This window comes from Babylonia areolata, chromosome 23 (genome assembly GCF_041734735.1).
Source record: "Babylonia areolata isolate BAREFJ2019XMU chromosome 23, ASM4173473v1, whole genome shotgun sequence".
NCBI classification, from domain to species: Eukaryota; Metazoa; Mollusca; class Gastropoda; order Neogastropoda; family Buccinidae; genus Babylonia; species Babylonia areolata.
Window position 1 is genome coordinate 10,339,771 of NC_134898.1, and position 16,797 is coordinate 10,356,567.

The following is a 16,797-nucleotide window of genomic DNA, read 5'->3' on the forward strand; positions in this document are numbered from 1 at the left end:
CACAGTAAAAACACTCAAAAAGTCAAACTTTCAGCTTTCTTTTTACCCCACCCCTCCTCTCCTTTCAGAATCAGATTAAAGCATGCACCAATTCCGTACAAGACAACAAGAAAACGAACTTTCTCCATTTGGATGGACACATTCGATAAACTAATCAATGAACTGATCTGGTCCCCTGCACAAAATACAGCACATTTCCCACTGACGATGAGATGCACACATCGGTGACTAGACTTGTCCCTTAAATAGGTCAATGCTTCAGTGGCAAAGTACAGTATACACATTTCCAACATATTAAAGATGATTGTCACAGCTATCGGCACACAACTGTCTCTAGAAACTTTTGATTTTCTTTCCTACTTGTCAGGTTTTCTCAGAATGGCTTTCATTACTACTTCTGTGGTGATGGAGAGTAACTTGTTAACATAAATGTGAAATCTGAACAAAGAACATGCGCAGTACAATGAAATAGGAGTACTATTCAGTCCTTTGAGCTTGAGTGAATGCAACCTATAGGGTATATAAAACACATCACTTTCTTTTTAAATAAATACTGAGGAATTTCATGGCAATGTCAACTAATTCCAAACAGATATTTGACGTGAACAATATGTATTTCAAACATGTAGAATCAACTTCAACAAAGAACAAGTGTATGTGAACTATTTCTTTTTCCATGGCAGAAAAGAGAAAGTGTTTGAAAACCAACGTCCCAGCTAAGCACACACAACAGCAAAAAAGATACAGAACCAATCAAAATACATGGATGACATAAATCAAGTACAACGATACAAAACAAGAGCACAAACAAAACCAAAAAGACAAAAAACACAAGCTATTGTACAGGCTCTTAACTATCAGAGGGTGTGAAAAGCAGTGAGAAAAGAAGGAATAAAAACAACAGAATTTGAAATAAACATAATCTGACAATGACAGCTTCCACACCAATGTGTATGATGGTTGCTTTAATCTGCAAAAATGCTTACAGCTTTGAGAAATTGTTATGTGGATAAAGATGTTACTCTGAAGTTACCAGTAAGACCAATATAAAAGTCAATAGTACTACATGATGAGGTCAGGTTTCCCATTACTTAGGTCCATTCAACAGAAAGCCCATTACAGTGACAGGTAACTAAGGTACACTATTCATACCCAAAGTCAGCAATGATCATGGGAGTTACCAACTAGTTTTTCACAATGACACCAATAATAATGCTGTTCCACACTCATGAAGTTCCACACTCACAGAACAATTACAGATAATGAAAGACTAATGAATTAATACTTGTTCCACAACTGTTCAAGGTGGAGACGATGTGGACTGAGTGAAGTTGTCAGTGCTTGTCTGAACTATCTGAAATCTGAAGGACTAAACAGTTTCAGGTCTGTGAACATGATGAAAATGTTTGGGTTTTTTTTTTTTTTTTATAGCCATCAGAGTTAATCAATGCATATGCTATAAAAAAAAAAATTAAAATAAATAAAAGCAATACCCATTATAGTCAACTGATGCATACGCACTTCAACGCAAAACAGCACTCCGTGTTTCAACACACTTGGGAGGGGAAAAAAAAATCCCACTTTCAAAAATCACAGAGGCAAACTTTTGCAACAACAAAACTTTTTTGATTTGATTACCTTTCCACTCCAGTGAAAACACTAACTCCAAAACAATTACAAGAAAACAATGTTGCAACACACAGCAAACAAGAACTTGAAGAAGAATAAGAAGAGAGTTATAAAAACACCACAAAACAGAAAGAAACCGCTAAAAAAAACAAAAAAAAAAACAACCCCCAAGAGACTTTTTTCACTCAGAGGGTGAAAAAAACAAGTGAGAAGAAATCCCTTTATCCACTGCCAGGTGACATCACAGCAACCACTGCACTAACAGCTCTTCTTTCAAAATGTCCCAAAATGCTCCTTTCAGGTGGGGTTTTTTCTCTCTCTGTCCTCTATCACTGAAGGCTCTCTGGAACAATGCTGGCAGAATGACACAATCATGCAACTGTTCTCACATTGCCCTCCTCCTGGTCTTTCTCTCTCCCTTCCCCCACCCTGCCCCCCAAATGATATGTACAAGAAACCGTTAAAAATAGGAATCTAAAACTTATGAACACCTCTTGAAATCTAAGGTGAGGGGAGTGGTGGAGAGGAAGGGAAATGCTCAACAACCTCTGAATACTGTGGCAAGATAAAATCTGATTGATAAACGGTTTTCTTTTAACAACAACAAAAAAAAACACCCCACCCTCAAGTCTAGATCTGTACACAAGAGGATGAAAAACACCAACTACCATGAAGAAGAGAGCACAACGTTAAATGGTCGATGGTTATCATACTTATGACCACGCTACATAAGGAAACAGCTGAAGCCGAAGATCGACGAACGGCAGAAATGCAGAACATGAAAGGAATAAAAGACACTTTGTCAACGACACACAGAAGACGGAAGGTGTACGCCACAGGGACAGGAAGAACGCCATGCCAGGTTGTCATCTGCACACACAAACACACGGTGATAATGTGCGATTTGTTTAGCAAGTTTGTGTTTATATGCTTTTTTTCTTCAACATAATCATTACATTCCTGTGCCTTATTCATACCATGTCTTGTTTAATGCATTTTTATAAAGCAGCATGGTTAAGTGCTATAAGATAAGAAGATAAGAATAACTTCATTATCTCCAGTTAGAGAAATTTGGTCTGGTACATTATCACAACATAGACAAGTAAACAACATGGAGACCATCACTGTAAAAACAACAACAGTTATTAGGATTATAACGAAGACACAGACGTAAAAATATCATATACTTTCATACTTTCATTCCAAACATTCCAAATAAATAAATTAATTAATAAATAAAACAAAATGAAATAAAATAAACATCACTTTATGACTGTGAGCATGACATACTATATTGCACACTGATTATAATTAAGGCAAGAATAACTTAATTATCTCACAAGATAAACTGCTTCAGGTGTGGCAAAACACAACCAGACAATCAGTACACACACACAGATACAACATTAAACATTACTTGATTAAACAGGAGTAATAAACATATGTTTTCAAATAAAAGCGTTTCACATATTAGCTTTAAAATAATTGTAATTAATGATTATCACAACGTAATTATTAACATAAATATATTTAAATGAAAGTCAACATCATGTATTTTATTGTACTGAACATTCATCCTGCATATTGCACATTCATCCAACATACTGCACATTTATAACAACCATTGCCATGTGTTTTAAGCTAAATAAGACAGTGACTAAAACAAGGTACAACCTATACAAATGCGCACAATCATTAGAAGCAAAACTGGCTGCACAAATAAAATATGGTAACACCAAACCTGAAAATTAAGGGTAACTGTTCACAGCTCAAAACAAGCATTCATTCATTCTTTCGAGTTCACTTATGTTGTTTTAAATGTAAGTAGAGCTAAATAACAATTAGGAAAGGCTAACTTGGATTTACTGTAACATTTGTCAAAAACATATGTGTAAGACTGTTTTGATATTCATTTGGATTTGTGTTTCTCACAACCAGAAACAACAAAAAACCAAAATTTTTTGAGAATTTTTGTGTGATGTGCTGTTGTCCAAAATATTTTTTGAAGCCCTTTTTGACGTTTCCAGATTTAAGATTTAAGTCCATACACAGATGCTAACCCTAACCCCTGACATGTGTTAGTAGGAACAATCAGGAAATTTGGTAGGAATAAGAACATTTTTAATTTGGTAGGAATACTCAGATTTCGAGCCATATCATGGGCACAGACACTGTTTGACAGAGATGCAATTTGATTTAGCCAAGTTCTCTCTTGTTCTGGCAAACAATTAAGCTGACTGGTCCACTCAGTCTCAATGCTGTTTCAATGTAAACATGCAAGCGATAAGCTGAGCATCATAATATGTGACCAAGGTTAGTAGTGACTGCCCTGGCCTCGTGTTCAATAAATCCAGAGCGCCTGGGTAATGTTACGACAGGAAAACATGTGACCATGCTATGTAGCTGAAAATGAACTCGTCAGAACAATTTTGACATTAGCATAATGTGTTTATAACAATTTTAATCCTGTATTTGAAAAAACAAAATAAAACAAAACCTCACTGATACATGGCCTAGATTCAGACCTCATGAACACACATTTTCAACATTACCACTATTCACCATAAAGTTCATTTGTCATTATCTATTTTGTACTTATGAACTATCATCAATTACCACAATTTTATTTTCAACCAAAAAAAACAACAAAAATCTCTCCATATTTTCATACCATCATACAGAACTTTTCAATAGATTATGCAGAACCCAGACAATTAATTCAATCTCAATTTCAAAAACAACATTTGTTTTTGTTTCTCAAGGAGTAATGTCTATTGATACTGATTCCTTTCCAAGCCAAAAATCTCAAAGAAAGACAATGAGCAGTTGACAGAAGGAAAATTATCTTTCTGACATAAAAGGAAATTTTCTATCTAAAATTACGTTTAAATAACATACTTAACCGTGACCAAACTAGTACAGACTCCGGCAGGGGTCTGATTTCTGACATAAACTTTTGTTTTACTGACCCGAGCAAGCGGTACTACGTCAAAAGGGATAGGGTCTAGTAGGGCTTGTCATTCTTGGGGCGCTTCAGCTGCACCTTCAAACGCTTCATGCCGATTTGGAACCCATTCATGGAGGTGATGGCAGCCTGAGCAGACATTGGTGTATCATAGCTCACAAAGCCTGTGGGAAAAAGAATAAACAAAATTAAATAAGCTATCACATCTGGATTGACATTCAGATGTTTCATAGCTGTTCAAACCTGAACTAACAACAATCAGCATCACACCTACTGAAACCTGAACATAACAACAATCAGCATCACCACAACTGAACCCTGAACACAGCAATCAGCATAACAGACACTGAACCTTGGACATAATCACCGCCACTGAATTCTGAACAACAATCTGCTTCGCCGCTATTGAACTCTCAATATATGTGTGTTCAACATCACTGCTACTGAACCCCGAAAATATCAGTCAGCATCAACCCTACTGTATCTCAAATATAACAATCAGCATCACACCTGTTGAACCCTGAACATAACAATAAGCAGCATCAGAGCTATTCAACCCGTAACAAAAAACAATCAACATCACGCCTGCTGAACCTCATGAAAACATAATCAGCATCACTGCTAATGAACCTCGAACAATCAGCATCATAGCTACTGAACCTCAAACATAACTGGCATCACCACTACTGAAACCCAAACATAACAATTTCAGCATCACCACTACTGAACCCTGACCATAACAACAAGGTTCCCAGCATCTGAACTCTGAACATTACAACAATCAGGATCACCTCTACTGAACCCTAATATATAATCAGCATCACAGCTACTGAACTCTGAACATAACTACTAAGCATCACTGCTATTGAACCTCAAACAACAATCAGCATCACCGAGACTGGATACTAAACATAACAATCAGCATCATGCTACTGAATCCTGAACATATCAACAATCAGCATCACCGCTACTGAACCCCAAACAAATTAACAATCAGCATCCCAGCGATTGAACCCTAAAATAACATCAATCAGCATCACCAATACTTAACCCCTAAGAAAACAACAATCACCATCATCACTACTGAACCTCAATCATAAATACTCAACATCAATGCTATTGAACCCTGAACATTACAACAATAAGCATCACACCTATTGAACCTTAAATAAATAGCACTCAGCAACACAACCACTGAACCCTAAACACAACATTCAGCATCACCATGACTAGACAGAGAAACTAAGAGAGGGGAAAAGAACATGCAAGAGAGAGAGAGAGAGACTAAGAGATGGAGAGCGAGATCAAGACAGAGAGGCACCTCCAAAATCCTTCAGTCCCAATGAGTGAGAGACTAAAAGATGGAGAGCGAGAGCAAGACAGAGAAGCACCTCTGAAATCCTTCAGTCCCAAACACCCCATGCAGGCATCAACACTTTATCATCAGCTAGCATACACACCACCTTACCAAAGCATTTACTGAGATTGGTCTGCTTGTCGATGAAGACCTTCGCAGAGACAACGTTCCCAAAAGGCATGAACATCTGCATCAGGTCCTGGTCCCCAAACTCCTGGGGCAGGTGGTAGATGAACAGGTTGGCGCCATCGGGGCCTGGAATGCGGCCGTCAGTAACCCAGAAAGGTCATAACAATACTTAAAGCACATGGAAAAACAAGACGCCACAGCACAACAAACATACTTATGAAAGTGGTTTTTTTTCTTTTTCTTTTTTAAGTTTCCTATCCTTTACCAAATACAAGAAACAGTCACTCTTGTCAGTAAAACATTTATAGAATTTATCATAAGTTTTCTATCTCTCTACTGAATACTGTAAAAGAAACAAAATAGTTAACTCTGGTCAACTCCTATCAACCCATTTCTACGATTCTTTGGAATTGTCATGATAGCTTGTCACAGTTGTCATAGCAGGCTCTGATGAAGACTGATTCTTTGGAAAACATTTGAAAAGAAAAAACAAAGGAACTCTATTTTTCAATAATCAATGAATGTCTATATTAAGAACATTTTGTTTAGTCCAACATGAAAATAAATCTTTTTTAAATGTAATGACAGAGGGGAAAACAGCAGCAGAATTTCACTTACATGCATCCGACAATACCCTTCCTTATCCGTTTCTTTTTCCTCATCCATATCAGTAAACATAACACCAAAGTAAACAGGATGAAACAATAAAAAACAAACTCATCTGGAATACTATACATTTGTTTTCTCAACATTTTGCACAAAACAGGACATTATCATTATATTTCAGCTTATAATTTCAAAAGACAAATAAGACTAAAGAAATGTCATCCGACTAATCAAGATCAACTGTCCTTCCTCCTGAAAACAGCACCAGCATCACAAACAAAAAACCAACCTTACCAAATAAAATAATTCAATCCAATTATCAATATTGTGGTGTATACTCTTTTAAAAAAAATGTCTGCTAAGCAGTGCTTGGGCAAATAACCAAAATAAATCACTTCAACAGGCTGCTACTGACCTTCTGACTGTTTGGCTGCAGCTGCATTCTGCTGCATCTGAGCTTGAGTATTGAAGGCATTGGGAAAAGAAGCTGAAACACACACAACACAAAGACAGTTGATTAGCAAAGAGGTTTGCAGCATGGCTAGATGGTTACTGAATACTCAACATCCTCCTGTTACCAATATGAAGGTGATCACCCACCCACATATTGCATAATAGGAACCCGGGAAATTCCGTAAGAGAGGCGACAACTTAATGCTTCTGATACAGGTCAGAAGATGTGACCAGGAGTAAGCCTAGGAAAGCCCAGGAAAACAATAAATATATATATATATATATATATATATATATATATATATATATATATATATATATATATATATATATATATATATATATCGAGTGAGAGAGAGAGAGATGATCCATTTCGGACATCACCAGCTTAGTTCTTAATACTGAGAAGACAGAGAAAGAGGGGGGAAGAGGGAAAAAGAGAATACAGCAGTGAGCGTCAAAAGCAGATGACAGGGAATGTGAAGGTGGCTGAGCAAAGTGGAAGTGAAAAGAAGAGGTGGCTAAGGGGAGGCCAGTCATTGTGTGTTTAAGTCACTGCACTCTTGGATGGACTACAGAAACAGGGCCTGGGAGTGAACGTTTCCCTTTCTGTCAATAACTGGTTGATACACAATCAGCAGTAGCATCAAAACTGTGCAATGACAAAACATTCTTTGCAGGATCCCAACAACCGTTATGAGGAGTAGGCTAAGCTCAATGTGCAAGGCGAACAGATCTGTGCCGTCTTTTCTCCACTTTGTTATTGTGGAACCAGAACATATTTACTCTCATGAATCCTCAGGTTAACCACAACATGTGGAACCACAACATATTTACTCTCATGAATCCTCAGGTTAACCAAAACATGTGGAACCACAACATATTTACTCTCATGAATCCTCAGGTTAACCAAAACATGTGGAACCACAACATATTTACTCTCATGAATCCTCAGGTTAACCAAAACATGTGGAACCAGAACATATTTACTCTCATTAATCCTCAGGTTAACCAAAACAATCTTGTTTTCCCCATCAATCATACCAAAATCTATATTCCAGTACTCATGTACTCTAGCTGACTTAAAAAAAAATACCAGTTAACAGATCTGAAATACACACCTGAAAATTTTTTTTTTTTACTACACTTGATGAAGACTCCAGGAATGCGATGAAAGTTGAAACATAAAGTATATATATAAAAATTTAAAAAACACTGTTTTTTGCTTTTTTTGTTTTGTTTTGCCTCCCATCTGCAGAAAACAGTTTCCAAACACATGTTCTTCCTTCCACAATTATTATTCATGTTCTCAACACTGGAAAGCCAACTAACCAACCACACTCAACAGTCCAAAGCAACCCCACACCCCAAAACAAACAGCAGCAGGCACATGCATGCTCCCACAAATGACACTGAAAATAAGATTTTAAAGTTTTTCAAGAAGCATGCGCATGGAGCCAGCACAAACCTGCATACTGCTGGATGCCGGAATAGGCCTGGCTGAGGGCATCCATGCCCGAATTGGAACCCGAACCACCAAACCCGTTCATGTTGTTGCTGGAGGAACCACCAAAGCCCATACTGTTGTTGCCACCCATGTTGCCCATCCCTGAGGAGTTGCCCCCTGCCCCTTGGCCTGCAATGACACACAAGATCCGATGCGGAGTATACTGTTATCAGGGTCTATATTTTATTTCACAGGCAAGCAAGAAGGGGAAAGCTGCAGTCTTGCAGCTAAAATATCCAGAAGGGGTGGGCAGGGAAGAGGCTCTCTTTTGCTTGTTTCTTTCAGAGGGGTTGATGGGGTTGGTGGGGTGGGGAGGTGGGAGGGGGTTCTCTTTTGCTTGTTTTTTTTAATTTTTTTTATTTTTTTATTTTTTTTTCAAAAATGATCAGTTTGGACGCTTTCTTTCCTTGATCAAAATTATCAATTTGGAGTCTGGAAACACTTTGGTGGTGAAGCAACAAAAGCATACTCAGCATGGATCTTGGTCATTGTGGCACAAAGGTACAAACAAATCCACTGGTAATAGCACCCTCCCCTCCCCATCCCACCCACACGTGCGTCTCCACCTGACTCCCGTGTTCTTACCATCAAGAACACACACGCCATCATGTTAGTAAAGTTAGTAGTGAATTCCAAACCAAAACGCAAATCGATGAAATGTCAAAAGAACTTGCACACAAGCCTTGATTAGAAGGTAGGGGGGATTAGTAATCAACGTGATCAAACAGCCTGGTGCAAACTGGAGTGGAGGGGTGGGGGTGTGGGGTGACATTTTCTGCCCAAAGACCCATACCTGAAGCACTGTTAGGTCCACTATTGAAGGGCATGTTCTGACCGCCCATGGCATTCATTGCTGCTGAAACAAATATACACTGTCCAACACTGCCAGACAACACCATTTGCACCCACTTACCTACACTTAATCAGTAAAACTAAAAAGTCTGAAGCCTGTACAGAAAATACAATCAACCTGAAAGCAACCCATCTCCTTTCATCTTATCTGTAGGCGTAAAGACTTCCATTTGCTTTCAGATCCTCTGATACATCTATACTCTACAGTGTTGCCTCTAGGTTTTCAGGAAAGGAGTACAGTCCATTTCTTGTCCTAGGTTATTTTCTTTCACTTGTTCCTCCCCCTCTCCATTTTTTCATTATACTGAATGCAAATTTAAATAGTCTTATCTCGAAGCTCACAGAACTTCCAATTATTGAGCATATATAACAGTTTTGTGGCACCACTGTGTTTCTTTCAATGTTAAGGCCTAAAAGCAACACTTCTCCAAACCTTTCTGTCCATAATTTTCTTTCAATTTTGCTGAAATTTAATCACATTTACCAAGTTCTTGACATGAAAAATATTCCATAAGCAATTGACGGATAACTCAACAAAGCTTGACCCTTTTCACTCCCGAAAATATTTGTGATTTTTGCAAAAGAATCACCAACCTCTAAAACAAAAACAAAATCACACAAATTATGTTCAAAAGTATGTAAAAGCGTATCTGTATGTTTTCTTGAAGGAAAATGAACATATAATTATCACAAGTCCAACGTTGACAGAATGAGATAACTCCCAATCAGAACACACAAAATATTTTGAAAAAAGGAGAAAATCTAAGTTTATTTATTTTATGGGTTGAAATGGTGTATGTACTAGACACTACAACCAAGTGCAATCGTGTCCACTATCATGTTTAAACATTTACACTATCAATAAATACTCACATACAACCCCTGCCCCCTTCCCCAAAACACTATCACACAATATTACAACACAAAAGCTCACTGTATAAAATATTTCCACTTGCAACTTTCATCTGGAGGGTTTCATCATAAATGAAAACCCCCAAATAAAGGTTTCAAGTTAAAATTGGATTTTTCTATATCTCTTCTAACACGACCTCCCACCCCTTTCCTGTTGATGTACCTTCATCATCAGGATAACCAGTATCACTTCAGTTGATCAACAACAACATTACTTTCGTTTACTATCACATTTTCCTAGTTGTTTTTGTTGATGCTGTGCGGAAAATCAAACAAAATTTTAGCCACCTCTACTGTATCACATGTCCTGGCAACCATGTTGTCACACTCAATAGCTTTTCTCTTAACAAAATGCAAAAAATCACATAAAAATCGAGCCAATACTTGCTGAGATATTGCTTCGAACACACATCAAGACAGTCAGCATTTGCAAGGAAGTATGTGTATTCAAATTAGTGGCCGGATTGTTAATAATGCAATTATCCCTAAACTGCAGATATATCAATCAGAGGTCGGAAGTGCAAGGCTTAAATATATCAAATAACTTAAGTCAAAACTTTAACAATAAATCAGACAATTTTCTTTCTTCTAATCTTTTTGTACTTTGAGCTCAGCTCTCGTTGGTTTGCTTATTCTTGAAAAATTGTCTTATCTACAGAACTTTCATATGATCAATCAAAAGTAAACTTGTCTGCAGGCAAAATGTAGTGTATGTATAAAGTTTGCGAAACAGACATACTTTAGAAAAGAATATAACTTTGTCATTATAAGGATAAGCTCATTTCCACAGTAGAAATAGTGTATGGGGAGTCCACAGGAAGAGGTTTGGGCTGAACAACAACAAATGCAATAAAATGAACTTACCCTTAGTTATTCATTTCCTACGTCTGCAGTCTTTGACACAGTAAAAGGGTAGTTGGAGGAAAAAAAAAAAAAAAAAAGGATCCCCATTCTAAGGTTGTTGGTGTTTTTTTTTCTCTCTTTATCACACTGGGAGTTCTAGGACAGATCTGACCACATGCAGCACCAGAATCTCACATGCCTGTCCCCTAAGTAAAAGCTGGCAATGCACTTGTTCTGTGAAAACATCTGTAGCATTTTCTTTTTCAGCCACATCACCACTGGACGCTATGGAGATTCACAGCATCAATGCTGCCATATCAGCTGATTTTGCTGTGCTGCAGATTTTCATGACCAAAGGTCTACCACCATTACCTCTTGATTGCGCTGTTGACGTACAGCGTATGTCATGAATTGTCGCTCAACAATGCTATGCACCAATGCTATGTTGATGTGTGTCATACGTCATGATAAAACGGTTCTTTATTTCTTGCCTTGCACAGCAGAAAATACAGTCTGCTGACCATTAAATTAGCTTCCTTTTGAAACTCTTTCTCTCCGAGTACCATAGGCTAAAAACATTCAGCTCATTATCATATTTACGGCGAACGTTTTGCAAGTCTGTTCAAAGCTCAACTTGTGTTTGCAATGCCATGGCTGCATGCAGACAAACCCAGCACTTGAACACGTATTGGAAGAAATCTTTCAAGATGCAAATAGTAGAGATGAAGATTTTGAACATGAGATAGAACTGCGTGAAGTTGATGCCAATGACCCCGATTTTGACATGGATGGGGGGAGTGGGTGGGAGGGATGCACAATGAAACTGATGAAGCTCATCTGATTCAAGATGTGTGTGGGTTTTCACGAAGTTTGTCAGTTTATTACATGCTTTCTCTTTGTTGTAACAATGAATATAACTGCATTGTGTGTGTTCTGAACGTGTTAGCCATGGAAAGTGGTTTTGTCAGTCACTGATCAGTGTGTGTGTGAGAGAGACAGTGTGTGTACTGTGTGTGACTGACACTGCTGGCTGGCTCATTGTTGACGACAGTGTGAGTGTCGCTCGCCTCTTTCTGTGTAATCTTTCCCAAGTGTGTATTGGTTTGTTGTGTGTGTGAGAGAGAGGGGGGGTGGAGGGGGGGGGGGGGGGAAGGGAGGAGGGGGGGCGGGAGCAGATGATGTTTACAAACAAAACTGAAATCAGAGAATAATATGCATAATTGTATGCCTAAATTACTTTGTAAATGCAACATTTGTAGAAGTGTGTGTGTGTGTGTGTGTGTGTGTGTGTGTGTGTGTGTGTTTGTGTGTGTGTGCTGTCATTTTATTTTGTATGAGAAAGAGAATGAAGGGGGCGTGGCATACCATGAACCAGTTTCAGTATGTGTGTGTGTTGTGGGAGGGGTGGTAGTAGGCGAGTGTGTGTATGTATTTCAGCGTCTGAAAACAATCAAAAATAAAATGGTACAGTTTCATAAACTGTGTATTATAAAAATAACAAAATGTATATTGTAAAAATAACAAAAAAACCCAACAAAATTAGTCTTTTATGCAATGTGTTTCAGGTATGCAGCATGGTAATGATCATGATGTTTTGCCCTGGACCATCTGGAGTTGACAACTTGCCACAAATCTGCAGCTTAAGACCAGCAACAGCAAGACCAAAGGGCAGTAAACAAGCCTCCAGCAATTCTGGATCATAACAAAAACATAGGTGCCATGTATCCTCATGACCAACAGTTGCAGCCTTACGATGCCACAAGGAAAACCCTAAGTGGTACAAATAGCTTTGTGTGCGCTTTCTACAAATTGCCATGGTGAATGCACATATCCTTTACAAAAAAGCAGGCAACCGCAGTGCATTCCTGGACTTCAAGAAGAATGTAATTAGTGCCATGATTTTTGGTGCCCAAGACTAGACACTTCTGAAGATGACCACGCTGTTTGTCTGTGTGGACGACACTTCACTGATGTCATCCCACCTACCCCACACAAGGCCCAGCCAGAAAGGAGGTGCAGTCTGCTGGAAGAAAGGGCAAAGAAAGGATGCGAGGTTCTACCGCCCAGACTGCCCTAGCAAACCAGCACTGTGTCTTGAAGATGGTTTCCGCAAGTACCACACACAGCGTTTTTACTGGCGACAGATGCTGGGTGAGTAAACCCTTTCAATTCTTTGTGTGGACTGTGTTAGGAATCTTATGGACCTGGACACAGTTGCTCAGCCTTGGACAGTGTGTGTGGCTGATTACAACAGTCACAAGAAAGACTGGTTCATAACCTGGTTGATGTTGTAGCACCTATATGATGGAATGACAGTCCTGATTTTTTTTTTTTTTTTTTTTTTTTCATTTTATAGAATTTTTGTGTCAGATTGACTCATTATTTGAACATGTGAGTGTTAAAAACAAAATCTTGGTTCACTTTCCTTTCATTTGATATGTACTTTTATGCACTTATCTTCAGTACTTTTTGAAATATAAACAAATCAAGATCATTGGCGTGTTTTTCTTGTTTTTCTGAAAAATTTCTCAGCATACGCTACAGCAAAATGTACCAGCAGTCAAGGGGTTAATTCCCCTCTCTGTCACTGCCTTTTCCAGCAGTCTTTTTAGTTTTTTGTCACACTGAGAAAATGCCCATGTTAAAGTGTACAAAGGACAAAAATTTTAATGCATTCTGCTGTACTGTATTATTTTCTTTCACAACAGATTCCTGTGTAAAATTCAGGCTGCTCTCTCATGGGATAGCATATGTCTACAGTATAGTGTCACTCATTTTTGTTTTTGTTCCCCCCCCGAATCATTTCTGTCTGCAAATGTATTTGTTTTGTAATCAAAGTGTATTTTTCAATAGCATTTTGCCAATGATAGACCTTTCACTGCCACAGGTTCTTTTATGTCTGTTATTATATAAGTCTAAAAGTGCTACACTGGAACTAGTATGGCCATGCTCCCCCAGAAAAAAAAATTGAAAATTAAATCAAAACAGAGCAATCTGACGCAAATGGGAGCACATTTAAAGCACTTTACTGCTATTATTATAAATCTAAAAATCAAAGAGGCCCAACACTCGGCTTATATCACAGATTGACATAAGTTTACATTTGGGCCAACAGCAAAGTGAGAGCTGTATTATCAATGGTTTCTCCTGTCGATGGGAAACCATTTACAGCTTAGTCTTTTGTGAAGGACTATGACTCTCAAACTAGGAGGCAAAATTGCACTGGCTCTTAGTGCTGCAGCCTTGTGGGCTAGTTGGCCTTTGGGAACCATCCCAACGCCAACTGTCCTAAAACCCTCTTGGCCGAGAGAGTGGGGATGTACTTGGGCAAGACACTCTCCACTAAAATCAAATTCTAGCCCAAATAGTCAGAACAGCAATTGCCTCCTCTGCTGTTCTGATGGTCATAGTCGGACACGACTGACTATCATACAATTCAAAGAGTGCACCATCAATCTTACATCTGCAGGGATGAAAAAGGCATTATGGATACATATACCAGCACTTCTCAGTTTTCACCTTCATAGCTTCAGTGGTGTCTCACAGTAACAGTATTTCCAGTTATCACTCTAGTCTTAATTCTAAACAAATAAGACTTGATTCGGTTTAGGTGCTCTTGCAGCTGCCACTTACTTTTTTTTCTTTTTTTGCTGATTTTTTGTTCTTCTATTATTGCTGGATTTCATTTATACTTTTCGCTGGAATCAGCTATTTCGCTGAGAAGTGGGTGCCCTGCACTTGCAGTGACCCAGGCTTTGACACATAACCAACAGACCCGGAGGAATCCAATGACACACAGGACCGTATGTCCTCATCCCTCATCCAAAGGACTAGCACCAAGACCACCACCCCACATCTACTCTAGGGGGTGGAGTCAAAATCTACGTCTGTATATGGGACTAAAACCCACAAATGCTTGCTTCCTAGTTGGGCAAAGCAGCTGCATCCTCTGCTGTTCTGATGGTTATAGTCCGACGCAACTATCACAAAAATAAATAAATAAATAAGTGGATTTATCAGCCACACAACCAGGATTTCACCATATAAAAACAATGACACTGAACAAGCAAAGCCTTCAATACTCACAGCAATAATCATGTACACTTGTCTAACAACTATTCAAATATTCTGCTCACAACCAAATGTGACTTGTCTGATATCAAAGCAAGAATGTCTATTTCTGTGTGTTCAAGTCCATCCATGTGCCCTGACAAAATATCATGTCCAACTACAATGCTCCCAGTCTCCTCTGTTATCAAATGTTGGGTCCAATTTGTTTTTCTTTTCTTTTAATCTTAAATACCAGCTCTGAGCTCAAAATCTTATGGCAACACATATTTCAGGTTTTCTCCTTCCATGTAATCAAAACTGAGAAGGGGAAGTATTTATACAGATGATGATGGGAGCATGAAGTGCTTTGGACAGCTTCAAACTGGTGTATCCTGTTATTACGTTAGGAATCTCTCTCTGGGTATTTCTCTCTCACACAATCATACAGACAGTTACAGATAAATAGACAGAATGACTTCAAACCTTTTTGCTTCACTGTGCAACTCTTGGAATAATGAGATGCATCTCTACCACTCGTCACAGAGCAAACAAAAATCGCGAAAGTGCTTCATAACAGAGGACATGCCTCACAACCATTTATTAAATCACATAGTAGACCAGCTGGGAACAAGTCAAAACAGCTTTGTTTTAAGTTTCACTTTGGAGCTTCAGGCGCACTTTTAACAGCTGTGTGACAGAGCTGTGTGACAGAGGACATTGCTGACAATAATTATGAACTGCACAAATTCATTCATTTCATTGCAAAACTATCTGAGAGAGGAGGTTTTCCGTTGGCCAATATTTTAAAGCATTTTTACCATCCTGTCTTGAGTTACATGCTCCTTTCATGTTCTGTCCCATACAACAGCATATTTGATTCAGCAATTCTTCAAAGTTTTCCAAAGAAGGCAAGAGTAATATCTTCAAAATGCTTGCTCAAGACTGTGGACATCCTTCCACACAGAAAAAACAAAATATCAAATACATGCAGTCTCAAAGCTTACAAAGTGATCTTGTGTTAACAACAGACATGAATACAATGACAGCAGCAACTGATGTCATCCACCCAAATTCCAATGCAATCGCACTTTGTATGTGTGTGTGTGTGTGTGTGTGTGTGTGTGTGTGTGTGTGTGTGTGAAGTCCACAGAACTTTTCATAAAGCTTTTCACAAAGAAACCTGGTGAAAATTGGCAACAAAATCAGAAATGCAAGTATAAGCAAAAGGACTTCCACATACCTATCTTCTTCTTCTTCTTCTTTTTTTTTTTTTAACACAACACAGTCACCATCAAACCATTTGGAATCATTGTCACTGACAGGTTCTTCATTTTTAAGATTTTGTCAGAAATTCAGCAAATTTGTCCACAAGCTCTGCTATCTTCTTTTTTTTTTTAACTCACTCGGGACGGCATGTTTTCTCCCTTGCTTTTCCCCACAGACTGCCCATTTGTTAGGGTTTGGAAAAAAATTACAAAAAATACAAAATACAGA

General features: G+C 38.3%; 1 protein-coding gene across 12 annotated transcripts in view; it reads right to left on the reverse strand.

Annotated features, from left to right (window-relative positions):
- Positions 1-2,228: 2,228 nt before the first annotated feature.
- The window catches only part of LOC143298205 (CUGBP Elav-like family member 2), a 34,801-nt gene continuing 20,232 nt past the window's right edge, over positions 2,229-16,797 (reverse strand). For 2 of the 12 annotated variants that reach the window (XM_076610987.1, XM_076610983.1), the window contains 6 exons: positions 9,440-9,499; positions 8,608-8,775; positions 7,102-7,173; positions 6,063-6,221; positions 4,599-4,758; positions 2,229-2,499 (listed from right to left, as the gene is read on the reverse strand). In XM_076610987.1, coding sequence (XP_076467102.1) covers positions 4,634-4,758; positions 6,063-6,221; positions 7,102-7,173; positions 8,608-8,775; positions 9,440-9,499 — 584 coding nt within the window. In that variant the 3' untranslated portion in view covers positions 2,229-2,499; positions 4,599-4,633. Of the gene's footprint in view, positions 2,500-4,598; positions 4,759-6,062; positions 6,222-7,101; positions 7,174-8,607; positions 8,776-9,439; positions 9,503-16,797 lie in introns of all 12 variants that reach the window. The other 10 variants (XM_076610988.1, XM_076610986.1, XM_076610993.1 and 7 more) reach the window with 8 other exon arrangements.